A 17,039-nucleotide genomic window follows, 5' to 3' on the forward strand; every position below is an offset into this window, starting at 1 on the left:
GGCGCCAACAAAACGAAAACATCAACGGTAACTCTCGCCATGGTGCTGAAGCAGGAAATCAGAGGTGTATGATAGGCAGCCATGGGATTTGTTATGATGTTTAGTGTTTTCAACATGTTATTACGTTTATACTGGTCATACTGGTCACAGTAAACCGTGCGGTAGTCTTTCCCACCTGATATGATGTTTAAGGAAATAGGCACCTGGCTCAAATAAAAAAGTAGCCTGTCTCTAATAAGCGCTGGCTGTGTTCGTAAATCATAGCGTGATAAACACATTACAAACCTGTGACCATCCTTACGCAGATGCCCGCTTTCTGACACTTACGAATTGCATCAGGCACCTGAGAGAGAAAGAGCGAGAGAGAGAGAGCGATAGAGAGAGTGAGAGGGATAGAGAGAGAGAAAGGGCGAGAGAGAGATAGAGAGAGTGAGAGAGAGGGATAGAGAGAGAGAGAGAGGGATAGAGAGAGAGCGAGAGGGATAGAGAGAGCGAGAGGGATAGGGAGAGAGAGAGAGGGATAGGGAGAGAGAGAGAGAGGGATACAGAGGAAGAGAGAGAGAGAGAGGGAGAGAGGCCGAGAGAGGAGAGAGAGGGAGAGAGAGAGGGAGAGAGGGCGAGAGAGGAGAGAGAGGAGAGAGAGGGAGAGAAGGCGAGAGAGAGAAGGAGAGAGGGAGAGTTACTCACAAACAAGAAGAAATCCAGACATAAGAGAGAGAGAGAGAGATAATTACACCAGGAGGGTTAGGGTTAGACTGGGGGCGCCAACTCACAACCCTCTGCACCTTACAGTACCATAACACCCACTCTACCTCAGGTCGTACAGGGTTAGGGTTAGGGTTAGGGTTAGACTGGGGGCGCCAACTCACAACCCTCTGCACCTTACAGTACCATAACACCCTCTCTACCTCAGGTCGTACAGGGTTAGGGTTAGGGTTAGACTGGGGGCGCCAACTCACAACCCTCTGCACCTTACAGTACCATAACACCCACTCTACCTCAGGTCGTACAGGGTTAGGGTTAGGGTTAGGGTTAGACTGGGGGCGTCAACTCACAACCCTCTGCACCTTACAGTACCATAACACCCACTCTACCTCAGGTCGTACAGGGTTAGTGTTAGGCTTAGACTGGGGGCGCCAACTCACAACCCTCTGCACCTTACAGTACCATAACACCCACTCTACCTCAGGTCACACAGGGTTAGGGTTAGGGTTAGACTGGGGGTGCCAACTCACAACCCTCTGCACCTTACAGTACCATAACACCGACTCTACCTCAGGTCGTACAGGGTTATGGTTAGGGTTAGACTGGGGGCGCCAACTCACAACCCTCTGCACCTTACAGTACCATAACACCGACTCTACCTCAGGTCGTACAGGATTAGGGTTAGGGTTAGACTGGGGGCGCCAACTCAAAACCCTCTGCACCTTACAGTACCATAACACCCACTCTACCTCAGGTCATACAGGGTTAAGGTTAGGGTTAGACTGGGGGTGCCAACTCACAACCCTCTGCACCTTACAGTACCATAACACCGACTCTACCTCAGGTCGTACAGGGTTAGGGTTAGGGTTAGACTGGGGGCGCCAACTCACAACCCTCTGCACCTTACAGTACCATAACACCCACTCTACCTCAGGTCGTACAGGGTTAGGGTTAGGGTTAGGGTTAGACTGGGGGCGTCAACTCACAACCCTCTGCACCTTAACGTACCATAACACCCACTCTACCTCAGGTCGTACAGGGTTAGGGTTAGGCTTAGACTGGGGGCGCCAACTCACAACCCTCTGCACCTTACAGCACCATAACACCCACTCTACCGCAGGTCGTACAGGGTTATGGTTAGGGTTAGACTGGGGGCGCCTACTCACAACCCTCTGCACCTTACAGTACCATAACACCGACTCTACCTCAGGTCGTACAGGATTAGGGTTAGGGTTAGTCCGGGGGCGCCAACTCAAAACCCTCTGCACCTTACAGTACCATAACACCAACTCTACCTCAGATCGTACAGGGTTAGGGTTAGGGTTAGACTGGGGGCGCCAACTCACAACCCTCTGCACCTTACAGTACCATAACACCGACTCTACCTCAGGTCGTACAGGGTTATGGTTAGGGTTAGACTGGGGGCGCCAACTCACAACCCTCTGCACCTTACAGTACCATAACACCGACTCTACCTCAGGTCGTACAGGATTAGGGTTAGGGTTAGACTGGGGGCTCCAACTCAAAACCCTCTGCACCTTACAGTACCATAACACCCACTCTACCTCAGGTCGTACAGGGTTAGGGTTAGGGTTAGGGTTAGACTGGGGGCGCCAACTCAAAACCCTCTGCACCTTACAGTACCATAACACCCACTCTACCTCAGGTCGTACAGGGTTAGGGTTAGGGTTAGGGTTAGACTGGGGGCGCCAACTCACAACCCTCTGCACCTTACAGTACCATAACACCCTCTCTACCTCAGGTCGTACAGGGTTAGGGTTAGGGTTAGACTGGGGGCGCCAACTCACAACCCTCTGCACCTTACAGTACCATAACACCCACTCTACCTCAGGTCGTACAGGGTTAGGGTTAGGGTTACGGTTAGACTGGGGGCGTCAACTCACAACCCTCTGCACCTTACAGTACCATAACACCCACTCTACGTCAGGTCGTACAGGGTTAGTGTTAGGCTTAGACTGGGGGCGCCAACTCACAACCCTCTGCACCTTACAGTACCATAACACCCACTCTACCTCAGGTCATACAGGGTTAGGGTTAGGGTTAGACTGGGGGTGCCAACTCACAACCCTCTGCACCTTACAGTACCATAACACCGACTCTACCTCAGGTCGTACAGGGTTAGGGTTAGGGTTAGGGTTAGACTGGGGGCGCCAACTCACAACCCTCTGCACCTTACAGTACCATAACACCCACTCTACCTCAGGTCGTACAGGGTTAGGGTTAGGGTTAGGGTTAGACTGGGGGCGCCAACTCACAACCCTCTGCACCTTACTGTCCCATAACACCCACTCTACCTCAGGTCGTACAGGGTTAGGGTTAGGGTTAGGGTTAGACTGGGGGAGCCAACTCACAACCCTCTGCACCTTACAGTACCATAACACCCACTCTACCTCAGGTCGTACAGGGTTAGGGTTAGGGTTAGACTGGGGGCGCCAACTCACAACCCTCTGCACCTTACAGTACCATAACACCGACTCTACCTCAGGTCGTACAGGGTTAGGGTTAGGGTTAGACTGGGGGCGCCAACTCACAACCCTCTGCACCTTACAGTACCATAACACCCACTCTACCTCAGGTCGTACAGGGTTAGGGTTAGGGTTAGGGTTAGACTGGGGGCGCCAACTCACAACCCTCTGCACCTTACAGTACCACAACACCCACTCTACCTCAGGTCGTACAGGGTTAGGGTTAGGGTTAGACTGGGGGCACCAACTCACAACCCTCTGCACCTTACAGTACCATAACACCCACTCTACCTCAGGTCGTACAGGGTTAGGGTTAGGCTTAGACTGGGGGCGCCAACTCACAACCCTCTGCACCTTACAGTACCATAACACCCACTCTACCTCAGGTCGTACAGGGTTAGGGTTAGGGTTAGGGTTAGACTGGGGGCGCCAACTCACAACCCTCTACACCTTACAGTACCATAACACCGACTCTACCTCAGGTCGTACAGGATTAGGGTTAGGGTTAGACTGGGGGCGCCAACTCAAAACCCTCTGCACCTTACAGTACCATAACACCAACTCTACCTCAGATCGTACAGGGTTAGGGTTAGGGTTAGACTGGGGGCGCCAACTCACAACCCTCTGCACCTTACAGTACCATAACACCGACTCTACCTCAGGTCGTACAGGGTTATGGTTAGGGTTAGACTGGGGGCGCCAACTCACAACCCTCTGCACCTTACAGTACCATAACACCGACTCTACCTCAGGTCGTACAGGATTAGGGTTAGGGTTAGACTGGGGGCGCCAACTCAAAACCCTCTGCACCTTACAGTACCATAACACCCACTCTACCTCAGGTCGTACAGGGTTAGGGTTAGGGTTAGGGTTAGACTGGGGGCGCCAACTCAAAACCTTCTGCACCTTACAGTACCATAACAACCACTCTACCTCAGGTCGTACAGGGTTAGGGTTAGGGTTAGGGTTAGGGTTAGGGTTAGACTGGGGGCGCCAACTCACAACCCTCTGCACCTTATAGTACCATAACACCCACTCTAACTCAGGTCGTACAGGGTTAGGGTTAGGGTTAGGGTTAGACTGGGGGCGTCAACTCACAACCCTCTGCACCTTACAGTACCATAACAACCACTCTACCTCAGGTCGTACAGGGTTAGGGTTAGGCTTAGACTGGGGGCGCCAACTCACAATCCTCTGCACCTTACAGTACCATAACACCCACTCTTCCTCAGGTCATACAGGGTTAGGGTTAGGGTTAGGGTTAGACTGGGGGTGCCAACTCACAACCCTCTGCACCTTACAGTACCATAACACCGACTCTACCTCAGGTCGTACAGGGTTATGGTTAGGGTTAGACTGGGGGCGCCAACTCACAACCCTCTGCACCTTACAGTACCATAACATCGACTCTACCTCAGGTCGTACAGGATTAGGGTTAGGGTTAGACTGGGGGCGCCAACTCAAAACCCTCTGCACCTTACAGTACCATAACACCCACTCTACCTCAGGTCGTACAGGGTTAGGGTTAGGGTTAGGGTTAGACTGGGGGCGCCAACTCACAACCCTCTGCATCTTATAGTACCATAACACCCACTCTACCTCAGGTCGTAGAGGGTTAGGGTTAGGTTTAGGGTTAGACTAGGGGCGCCAACTCACAACCCTCTGCACCTTACAGTACCATAACACCCACTCTACCTCAGGTCGTACAGGGTTAGGGTTAGGGTTAGGGTTTGACTGGGGGCGCCAACTCACAACCCTCTGCACCTTACAGTAACATATCACCCACTCTACCTCAGGTCGTACAGGGTTAGGGTTAGGGTTAGACTGGGGGCATCAACTCACAACCCTCTGCACCTTACAGTACCATAACACCCACTCTACCTCAGGTCGTACAGGGTTATGGTTAGGGTTAGACTGGGGGCGCCAACTCACAACCCTCTGCACCTTACAGTACCATAACACCGACTCTACCTCAGGTCGTACAGGATTAGGGTTAGGGTTAGACTGGGGGTGCCAACTCAAAACCCTCTGCACCTTACAGTACCATAACACCCACTCTACCTCAGGTCGTACAGGGTTAGGGTTAGGGTTAGGGTTAGACTGGGGGCGCCAACTCACAACCCTCTGCATCTCATAGTACCATAACACCCACTCTACCTCAGGTCGTACAGGGTTAGGGTTAGGTTTAAGGTTAGACTAGGGGCGCCAACTCACAACCCTCTGCACCTTACAGTACCATAACACCCACTCTACCTCAGGTCGTACAGGGTTAGGGTTAGGGTTAGGGTTAGACTGGGGGCGCCAACTCACAACCCTCTGCACCTTACAGTACCATAACACCCACTCTACCTCAGGTCGTACAGGGTTAGGGTTAGGGTTAGGGTTAGACTGGGGGCGCCAACTCACAACCCTCTGCATCTTATAGTACCATAACACCCACTCTACCTCAGGTCGTACAGGGTTAGGGTTAGGTTTAAGGTTAGACTAGGGGCGCCAACTCACAACCCTCTGCACCTTACAGTACCATAACACCCACTCTACCTCAGGTCGTACAGGGTTAGGGTTAGGCTTAGACTGGGGGCGCCAACTCACAACCCTCTGCACCTTACAGTACCATAACACCGACTCTACCTCAGGTCGTACAGGGTTAGGGTTAGGGTTACACTGGGGGCGCCAACTCACAACCCTCTGCACCTTACAGTACCATAACACCCACTCTACCTCAGGTCGTACAGGGTTAGGGTTAGGGTTAGGGTTAGACTGGGGGCGCCAACTCACAACCCTCTGCACCTTACAGTACCATAACACCGACTCTACCTCAGGTCGTACAGGGTTAGGGTTAGGCTTAGACTGGGGGCGCCAACTCACAACCCTCTGCACCTTACAGTACCATAACACCCACTCTTCCTCAGGTCATACAGGGTTAGGGTTAGGGTTAGGGTTAGACTGGGGGTGCCAACTCACAACCCTCTGCACCTTACAGTACCATAACACCCACTCTTCCTCAGGTCATACAGGGTTAGGGTTAGGGTTAGGGTTAGACTGGGGGTGCCAACTCACAACCCTCTGCACCTTACAGTACCATAACACCGACTCTACCTCAGGTCGTACAGGGTTATGGTTAGGGTTAGACTGGGGGCGCCAACTCACAACCCTCTGCACCTTACAGTACCATAACATCGACTCTACCTCAGGTCGTACAGGATTAGGGTTAGGGTTAGACTGGGGGCGCCAACTCAAAACCCTCTGCACCTTACAGTACCATAACACCCACTCTACCTCAGGTCGTACAGGGTTAGGGTTAGGGTTAGGGTTAGACTGGGGGCGCCAACTCACAACCCTCTGCATCTTATAGTACCATAACACCCACTCTACCTCAGGTCGTACAGGGTTAGGGTTAGGTTTAGGGTTAGACTAGGGGCGCCAACTCACAACCCTCTGCACCTTACAGTACCATAACACCCACTCTACCTCAGGTCGTACAGGGTTAGGGTTAGGGTTAGGGTTAGGGTTTGACTGGGGGCGCCAACTCACAACCCTCTGCACCTTACAGTAACATATCACCCACTCTACCTCAGGTCGTACAGGGTTAGGGTTAGGGTTAGACTGGGGGCATCAACTCACAACCCTCTGCACCTTACAGTACCATAACACCCACTCTACCTCAGGTCGTACAGGGTTATGGTTAGGGTTAGACTGGGGGCGCCAACTCACAACCCTCTGCACATTACAGTACCATAACACCGACTCTACCTCAGGTCGTACAGGATTAGGGTTAGGGTTAGACTGGGGGTGCCAACTCAAAACCCTCTGCACCTTACAGTACCATAACACCCACTCTACCTCAGGTCGTACAGGGTTAGGGTTAGGGTTAGGGTTAGACTGGGGGCGCCAACTCACAACCCTCTGCATCTTATAGTACCATAACACCCACTCTACCTCAGGTCGTACAGGGTTAGGGTTAGGTTTAAGGTTAGACTAGGGGCGCCAACTCACAACCCTCTGCACCTTACAGTACCATAACACCCACTCTACCTCAGGTCGTACAGGGTTAGGGTTAGGGTTAGGGTTAGACTGGGGGCGCCAACTCACAACCCTCTGCACCTTACAGTACCATAACACCCACTCTACCTCAGGTCGTACAGGGTTAGGGTTAGGGTTAGGGTTAGACTGGGGGCGCCAACTCACAACCCTCTGCATCTTATAGTACCATAACACCCACTCTACCTCAGGTCGTACAGGGTTAGGGTTAGGTTTAGGGTTAGACTAGGGGCGCCAACTCACAACCCTCTGCACCTTACAGTACCATAACACCCACTCTACCTCAGGTCGTACAGGGTTAGGGTTAGGCTTAGACTGGGGGCGCCAACTCACAACCCTCTGCACCTTACAGTACCATAACACCGACTCTACCTCAGGTCGTACAGGGTTATGGTTAGGGTTAGACTGGGGGCGCCAACTCACAACCCTCTGCACCTTACAGTACCATAACACCCACTCTACCTCAGGTCGTACAGGGTTAGGGTTAGGGTTAGGGTTAGACTGGGGGCGTCAACTCACAACCCTCTGCACCTTACAGTACCATAACACCCACTCTACCTCAGGTCGTACAGGGTTAGGGTTAGGCTTAGACTGGGGGCGCCAACTCACAACCCTCTGCACCTTACAGTACCATAACACCCACTCTACCTCAGATCGTACAGGGTTAGGGTTAGGGTTAGACTGGGGGCGCCAACTCACAACCCTCTACACCTTACAGTACCATAACACCGACTCTACCTCAGGTCGTACAGGGTTATGGTTAGGGTTAGACTGGGGGCGCCTACTCACAACCCTCTGCACCTTACAGTACCATAACACCGACTCTACCTCAGGTCGTACAGGATTAGGGTTAGGGTTAGACTGGGGGCGCCAACTCAAAACCCTCTGCACCTTACAGTACCATAACACCAACTCTACCTCAGATCGTACAGGGTTAGGGTTAGGGTTAGACTGGGGGCGCCAACTCACAACCCTCTGCACCTTACAGTACCATAACACCGACTCTACCTCAGGTCGTACAGGGTTATGGTTAGGGTTAGACTGGGGGCGCCAACTCACAACCCTCTGCACCTTACAGTATCATAACACCGACTCTACCTCAGGTCGTACAGGATTAGGGTTAGGGTTAGACTGGGGGCGCCAACTCAAAACCCTCTGCACGTTACAGTACCATAACACCCACTCTACCTCAGGTCGTACAGGGTTAGGGTTAGGGTTAGGGTTAGACTGGGGGCACCAACTCACAACCCTCTGCACCTTACAGTACCATAACACCCACTCTACCTCAGGTCGTACAGGGTTAGGGTTAGGGTTAGGGTTAGACTGGGGGCGTCAACTCACAACCCTCTGCACCTTACAGTACCATAACACCCACTCTACCTCAGGTCATACAGGGTTAGGGTTAGGCTTAGACTGGGGGCGCCAACTCACAACCCTCTGCACCTTACAGTACCATAACACCCACTCTACCTCAGGTCATACAGGGTTAGGGTTAGGGTTAGGGTTAGACTGGGGGTGCCAACTCACAACCCTCTGCACCTTACAGTACCATAACACCGACTCTACCTCAGGTCGTACAGGGTTATGGTTAGGGTTAGACTGGGGGCGCCAACTCACAACCCTCTGCACCTTACAGTACCATAACATCGACTCTACCTCAGGTCGTACAGGATTAGGGTTAGGGTTAGACTGGGGGCGCCAACTCAAAACCCTCTGCACCTTACAGTACCATAACACCCACTCTACCTCAGGTCGTACAGGGTTAGGGTTAGGGTTAGGGTTAGACTGGGGGCGCCATCTCACAACCCTCTGCATCTTATAGTACCATAACACCCACTCTACCTCAGGTCGTACAGGGTTAGGGTTAGGTTTAGGGTTAGACTAGGGGCGCCAACTCACAACCCTCTGCACCTTACAGTACCATAACACCCACTCTACTTCAGGTCGTACAGGGTTAGGGTTAGGGTTAGGGTTAGACTGGGGGCGCCAACTCACAACCCTCTGCACCTTACAGTACCATTACACCCACTCTACCTCAGGTCGTTAGGGTTAGGGTTAGGGTTAGACTGGGGGCGCCAACTCACAACCCTCTGCACCTTACAGTACCATAACACCCACTCTACCTCAGGTCGTACAGGGTTAGGGTTATGGTTAGGGTTAGACTGGGGGCGCCAACTCACAACCCTCTGCACCTTACAGTACCATAACACCGACTCTACCTCAGGTCGTACAGGGTTATGGTTAGGGTTAGACTGTGGGCGCCAACTCACAACCCTCTGCACCTTACAGTACCATAACACCGACTCTACCTCAGGTCGTACAGGATTAGGGTTAGGGTTAGACTGGGGGCGGCAACTCAAAACCCTCTGCACCTTACAGTACCATAACACCCACTCTACCTCAGGTCGTACAGGGTTAGGGTTAGGGTTAGGGTTAGACTGGGGGCGCCAACTCACAACCCTCTGCACCTTATAGTACCATAACACCCACTCTACCTCAGGTCGTACAGGGTTAGGGTTAGGGTTAGGGTTAGAATTGGGACGCCAACTCACAACCCTCTGCACCTTACAGTACCATAACACCCACTCTACCTCAGGTCATACAGGGTTAGGGTTAGGGTTAGACTGGGGGCGCCAACTCACAACCCTCTGCACCTTACAGTACCATAACACCCACTCTACCTCAGGTCGTACAGGGTTAGGGTTAGGGTTAGGGTTAGACTGGGGGCGCCAACTCACAACCCTCTGCACCTTACAGTACCATAACACCCACTCTACCTCAGGTCTTACAGGGTTAGGGTTAGGGTTAGACTGGGGGCGCCAACTCACAACCCTCTGCACCTTACAGTACCATAACACCCACTCTACCTCAGGTCGTACAGGGTTAGGGTTAGGGTTAGACTGGGGGCGCCAACTCACAACCCTCTACACCTTACAGTACCATAACACCCACTCTACCTCAGGTCGTACAGGGTTAGGGTTAGGCTTAGACTGGGGGCGCCAACTCAAAACACTCTGCACCTTACAGTACCATAACACCAACTCTACCTCAGATCGTACAGGGTTAGGGTTAGGGTTAGACTGGGGGCGCCAACTCACAACCCTCTGCACCTTACAGTACCATAACACCGACTCTACCTCAGGTCGTACAGGGTTATGGTTAGGGTTAGACTGGGGGCGCCAACTCACAACCCTCTGCACCTTACAGTACCATAACACCGACTCTACCTCAGGTCGTACAGGGTTATGGTTAGGGTTAGACTGGGGGCGCCAACTCACAACCCTCTGCACCTTACAGTACCATAACACCCACTCTACCTCAGGTCGTACAGGGTTAGGGTTAGGGTTAGGGTTAGACTGGGGGCGCCAACTCACAACCCTCTGCACCTTACAGTACCATAACACCCACTCTACCTCAGGTCGTACAGGGTTAGGGTTAGGGTTAGGGTTAGACTGGGGGCGCCAACTCACAACCCTCTGCACCTTACAGTACCATAACACCCACTCTACCTCAGGTCGTACAGGGTTAGGGTTAGGGTTAGGGTTAGACTGGGGGCGTCAACTCACAACCCTCTGCACCTTACAGTACCATAACACCGACTCTACCTCAGGTCGTACAGGGTTATGGTTAGGGTTAGACTGTGGGCGCCAACTCACAACCCTCTGCACCTTACAGTACCATAACACCGACTCTACCTCAGGTCGTACAGGATTAGGGTTAGGGTTAGACTGGGGGCGGCAACTCAAAACCCTCTGCACCTTACAGTACCATAACACCCACTCTACCTCAGGTCGTACAGGGTTAGGGTTAGGGTTAGGGTTAGACTGGGGGCGCCAACTCACAACCCTCTGCACCTTATAGTACCATAACACCCACTCTACCTCAGGTCGTACAGGGTTAGGGTTAGGGTTAGGGTTAGACTAGGGACGCCAACTCACAACCCTCTGCACCTTACAGTACCATAACACCCACTCTACCTCAGGTCATACAGGGTTAGGGTTAGGGTTAGACTGGGGGCGCCAACTCACAACCCTCTGCACCTTACAGTACCATAACACCCACTCTACCTCAGGTCGTACAGGGTTAGGGTTAGGGTTAGGGTTAGACTGGGGGCGCCAACTCACAACCCTCTGCACCTTACAGTACCATAACACCCACTCTACCTCAGGTCTTACAGGGTTAGGGTTAGGGTTAGACTGGGGGCGCCAACTCACAACCCTCTGCACCTTACAGTACCATAACACCCACTCTACCTCAGGTCGTACAGGGTTAGGGTTAGGGTTAGACTGGGGGCGCCAACTCACAACCCTCTACACCTTACAGTACCATAACACCCACTCTACCTCAGGTCGTACAGGCTTAGGGTTAGGCTTAGACTGGGGGCGCCAACTCAAAACACTCTGCACCTTACAGTACCATAACACCAACTCTACCTCAGATCGTACAGGGTTAGGGTTAGGGTTAGACTGGGGGCGCCAACTCACAACCCTCTGCACCTTACAGTACCATAACACCGACTCTACCTCAGGTCGTACAGGGTTATGGTTAGGGTTAGACTGGGGGCGCCAACTCACAACCCTCTGCACCTTACAGTACCATAACACCCACTCTACCTCAGGTCGTACAGGGTTAGGGTTAGGGTTAGGGTTAGACTGGGGGCGCCAACTCACAACCCTCTGCACCTTACAGTACCATAACACCCACTCTACCTCAGGTCGTACAGGGTTAGGGTTAGGGTTAGGGTTAGACTGGGGGCGCCAACTCACAACCCTCTGCACCTTACAGTACCATAACACCCACTCTACCTCAGGTCGTACAGGGTTAGGGTTAGGGTTAGGGTTAGACTGGGGGCGTCAACTCACAACCCTCTGCACCTTACAGTACCATAACACCCACTCTACCTCAGGTCATACAGGGTTAGGGTTAGGCTTAGACTGGGGGCGCCAACTCACAACCCTCTGCACCTTACAGTACCATAACACCCACTCTACCTCAGGTCATACAGGGTTAGGGTTAGGGTTAGGGTTAGACTGGGGGTGCCAACTCACAACCCTCTGCACCTTACAGTACAATAACACCGACTCTACCTCAGGTCGTACAGGGTTATGGTTAGGGTTAGACTGGGGGCGCCAACTCACAACCCTCTGCACCTTACAGTACCATAACATCGACTCTACCTCAGGTCGTACAGGATTAGGGTTAGGGTTAGACTGGGGGCGCCAACTCAAAACCCTCTGCACCTTACAGTACCATAACACCCACTCTACCTCAGGTCGTACAGGGTTAGGGTTAGGGTTAGGGTTAGACTGGGGGCGCCATCTCACAACCCTCTGCATCTTATAGTACCATAACACTCACTCTACCTCAGGTCGTACAGGGTTAGGGTTAGGTTTAGGGTTAGACTAGGGGCGCCAACTCACAACCCTCTGCACCTTACTGTACCATAACACCCACTCTACTTCAGGTCGTACAGGGTTAGGGTTAGGGTTAGGGTTAGACTGGGGGCGCCAACTCACAACCCTCTGCACCTTACAGTACCATAACACCCACTCTACCTCAGGTCGTTAGGGTTAGGGTTAGGGTTAGACTGGGGGCGCCAACTCACAACCCTCTGCACCTTACAGTACCATAACACCCACTCTACCTCAGGTCGTACAGGGTTAGGGTTAGGTTTAGGGTTAGACTAGGGGCGCCAACTCACAACCCTCTGCACCTTACAGTACCATAACACCCACTCTACCTCAGGTCGTACAGGGTTAGGGTTAGGCTTAGACTGGGGGCGCCAACTCACAACCCTCTGCACCTTACAGTACCATAACACCGACTCTACCTCAGGTCGTACAGGGTTAGGGTTAGGGTTAGACTGGGGGCGCCAACTCACAACCCTCTGCACCTTACAGTACCATAACACCCACTCTACCTCAGGTCGTACAGGGTTAGGGTTAGGGTTAGGGTTAGACTGGGGGCGTCAACTCACAACCCTCTGCACCTTACAGTACCATAACACCCACTCTACCTCAGGTCGTACAGGGTTAGGGTTAGGCTTAGACTGGGGGCGCCAACTCACAACCCTCTGCACCTTACAGTACCATAACACCCACTCTACCTCAGATCGTACAGGGTTAGGGTTAGGGTTAGACTGGGGGCGCCAACTCACAACCCTCTACACCTTACAGTACCATAACACCGACTCTACCTCAGGTCGTACAGGGTTATGGTTAGGGTTAGACTGGGGGCGCCTACTCACAACCCTCTGCACCTTACAGTACCATAACACCGACTCTACCTCAGGTCGTACAGGATTAGGGTTAGGGTTAGACTGGGGGCGCCAACTCAAAACCCTCTGCACCTTACAGTACCATAACACCAACTCTACCTCAGATCGTACAGGGTTAGGGTTAGGGTTAGACTGGGGGCGCCAACTCACAACCATCTGCACCTTACAGTACCATAACACCGACTCTACCTCAGGTCGTACAGGGTTATGGTTAGGGTTAGACTGGGGGCGCCAACTCACAACCCTCTGCACCTTACAGTATCATAACACCGACTCTACCTCAGGTCGTACAGGATTAGGGTTAGTTTTAGACTGGGGGCGCCAACTCAAAACCCTCTGCAACCTTACAGTACCATAACACCCACTCTACCTCAGGTCGTACAGGGTTAGGGTTAGGGTTAGGGTTAGACTGGGGGCACCAACTCACAACCCTCTGCACCTTACAGTACCATAACACCCACTCTACCTCAGGTCGTACAGGGTTAGGGTTAGGGTTAGGGTTAGACTGGGGGCGTCAACTCACAACCCTCTGCACCTTACAGTACCATAACACCCACTCTACCTCAGGTCATACAGGGTTAGGGTTAGGCTTAGACTGGGGGCGCCAACTCACAACCCTCTGCACCTTACAGTACCATAACACCCACTCTACCTCAGGTCATACAGGGTTAGGGTTAGGGTTAGGGTTAGACTGGGGGTGCCAACTCACAACCCTCTGCACCTTACAGTACCATAACACCGACTCTACCTCAGGTCGTACAGGGTTATGGTTAGGGTTAGACTGGGGGCGCCAACTCACAACCCTCTGCACCTTACAGTACCATAACATCGACTCTACCTCAGGTCGTACAGGATTAGGGTTAGGGTTAGACTGGGGGCGCCAACTCAAAACCCTCTGCACCTTACAGTACCATAACACCCACTCTACCTCAGGTCGTACAGGGTTAGGGTTAGGGTTAGGGTTAGACTGGGGGCGCCATCTCACAACCCTCTGCATCTTATAGTACCATAACACCCACTCTACCTCAGGTCGTACAGGGTTAGGGTTAGGTTTAGGGTTAGACTAGGGGCGCCAACTCACAACCCTCTGCACCTTACAGTACCATAACACCCACTCTACTTCAGGTCGTACAGGGTTAGGGTTAGGGTTAGGGTTAGACTGGGGGCGCCAACTCACAACCCTCTGCACCTTACAGTACCATTACACCCACTCTACCTCAGGTCGTTAGGGTTAGGGTTAGGGTTAGACTGGGGGCGCCAACTCACAACCCTCTGCACCTTACAGTACCATAACACCCACTCTACCTCAGGTCGTACAGGGTTAGGGTTATGGTTAGGGTTAGACTGGGGGCGCCAACTCACAACCCTCTGCACCTTACAGTACCATAACACCGACTCTACCTCAGGTCGTACAGGGTTATGGTTAGGGTTAGACTGTGGGCGCCAACTCACAACCCTCTGCACCTTACAGTACCATAACACCGACTCTACCTCAGGTCGTACAGGATTAGGGTTAGGGTTAGACTGGGGGCGGCAACTCAAAACCCTCTGCACCTTACAGTACCATAACACCCACTCTACCTCAGGTCGTACAGGGTTAGGGTTAGGGTTAGGGTTAGACTGGGGGCGCCAACTCACAACCCTCTGCACCTTATAGTACCATAACACCCACTCTACCTCAGGTCGTACAGGGTTAGGGTTAGGGTTAGGGTTAGAATTGGGACGCCAACTCACAACCCTCTGCACCTTACAGTACCATAACACCCACTCTACCTCAGGTCATACAGGGTTAGGGTTAGGGTTAGACTGGGGGCGCCAACTCACAACCCTCTGCACCTTACAGTACCATAACACCCACTCTACCTCAGGTCGTACAGGGTTAGGGTTAGGGTTAGGGTTAGACTGGGGGCGCCAACTCACAACCCTCTGCACCTTACAGTACCATAACACCCACTCTACCTCAGGTCTTACAGGGTTAGGGTTAGGGTTAGACTGGGGGCGCCAACTCACAACCCTCTGCACCTTACAGTACCATAACACCCACTCTACCTCAGGTCGTACAGGGTTAGGGTTAGGGTTAGACTGGGGGCGCCAACTCACAACCCTCTACACCTTACAGTACCATAACACCCACTCTACCTCAGGTCGTACAGGGTTAGGGTTAGGCTTAGACTGGGGGCGCCAACTCAAAACACTCTGCACCTTACAGTACCATAACACCAACTCTACCTCAGATCGTACAGGGTTAGGGTTAGGGTTAGACTGGGGGCGCCAACTCACAACCCTCTGCACCTTACAGTACCATAACACCGACTCTACCTCAGGTCGTACAGGGTTATGGTTAGGGTTAGACTGGGGGCGCCAACTCACAACCCTCTGCACCTTACAGTACCATAACACCGACTCTACCTCAGGTCGTACAGGGTTATGGTTAGGGTTAGACTGGGGGCGCCAACTCACAACCCTCTGCACCTTACATTACCATAACACCCACTCTACCTCAGGTCGTACAGGGTTAGGGTTAGGGTTAGGGTTAGACTGGGGGCGCCAACTCACAACCCTCTGCACCTTACAGTACCATAACACCCACTCTACCTCAGGTCGTACAGGGTTAGGGTTAGGGTTAGGGTTAGACTGGGGGCGCCAACTCACAACCCTCTGCACCTTACAGTACCATAACACCCACTCTACCTCAGGTCGTACAGGGTTAGGGTTAGGGTTAGGGTTAGACTGGGGGCGTCAACTCACAACCCTCTGCACCTTACAGTACCATAACACCGACTCTACCTCAGGTCGTACAGGGTTATGGTTAGGGTTAGACTGTGGGCGCCAACTCACAACCCTCTGCACCTTACAGTACCATAACACCGACTCTACCTCAGGTCGTACAGGATTAGGGTTAGGGTTAGACTGGGGGCGGCAACTCAAAACCCTCTGCACCTTACAGTACCATAACACCCACTCTACCTCAGGTCGTACAGGGTTAGGGTTAGGGTTAGGGTTAGACTGGGGGCGCCAACTCACAACCCTCTGCACCTTATAGTACCATAACACCCACTCTACCTCAGGTCGTACAGGGTTAGGGTTAGGGTTAGGGTTAGACAAGGGACGCCAACTCACAACCCTCTGCACCTTACAGTACCATAACACCCACTCTACCTCAGGTCATACAGGGTTAGGTTTAGGGTTAGACTGGGGGCGCCAACTCACAACCCTCTGCACCTTACAGTACCATAACACCCACTCTACCTCAGGTCGTACAGGGTTAGGGTTAGGGTTAGGGTTAGACTGGGGGCGCCAACTCACAACCCTCTGCACCTTACAGTACCATAACACCCACTCTACCTCAGGTCTTACAGGGTTAGGGTTAGGGTTAGACTGGGGGCGCCAACTCACAACCCTCTGCACCTTACAGTACCATAACACCCACTCTACCTCAGGTCGTACAGGGTTAGGGTTAGGGTTAGACTGGGGGCGCCAACTCACAACCCTCTACACCTTACAGTACCATAACACCCACTCTACCTCAG

The 17,039-nt window shown here is 52.7% G+C and overlaps 1 protein-coding gene across 1 annotated transcript in view; it reads right to left on the reverse strand.

The window, feature by feature from the left end:
* LOC106593269 (plasma membrane calcium-transporting ATPase 2) overlaps window positions 1–17,039 on the reverse strand; it is a 335,713-nt gene that overhangs the window by 61,426 nt on the left and 257,248 nt on the right. Inside the window, exon 17 of the mRNA XM_082959776.1 lies at window positions 286–343. Within this exon, the coding sequence (XP_082815902.1) occupies window positions 286–343 (58 nt within the window). The remainder of the gene's footprint in view (window positions 1–285; window positions 344–17,039) is intronic.

The sequence above is a fragment of the Salmo salar genome, chromosome 13, assembly GCF_965601325.2.
Source record: "Salmo salar chromosome 13, fSalSal1, whole genome shotgun sequence".
Taxonomy (NCBI): Eukaryota; Metazoa; Chordata; class Actinopteri; order Salmoniformes; family Salmonidae; genus Salmo; species Salmo salar.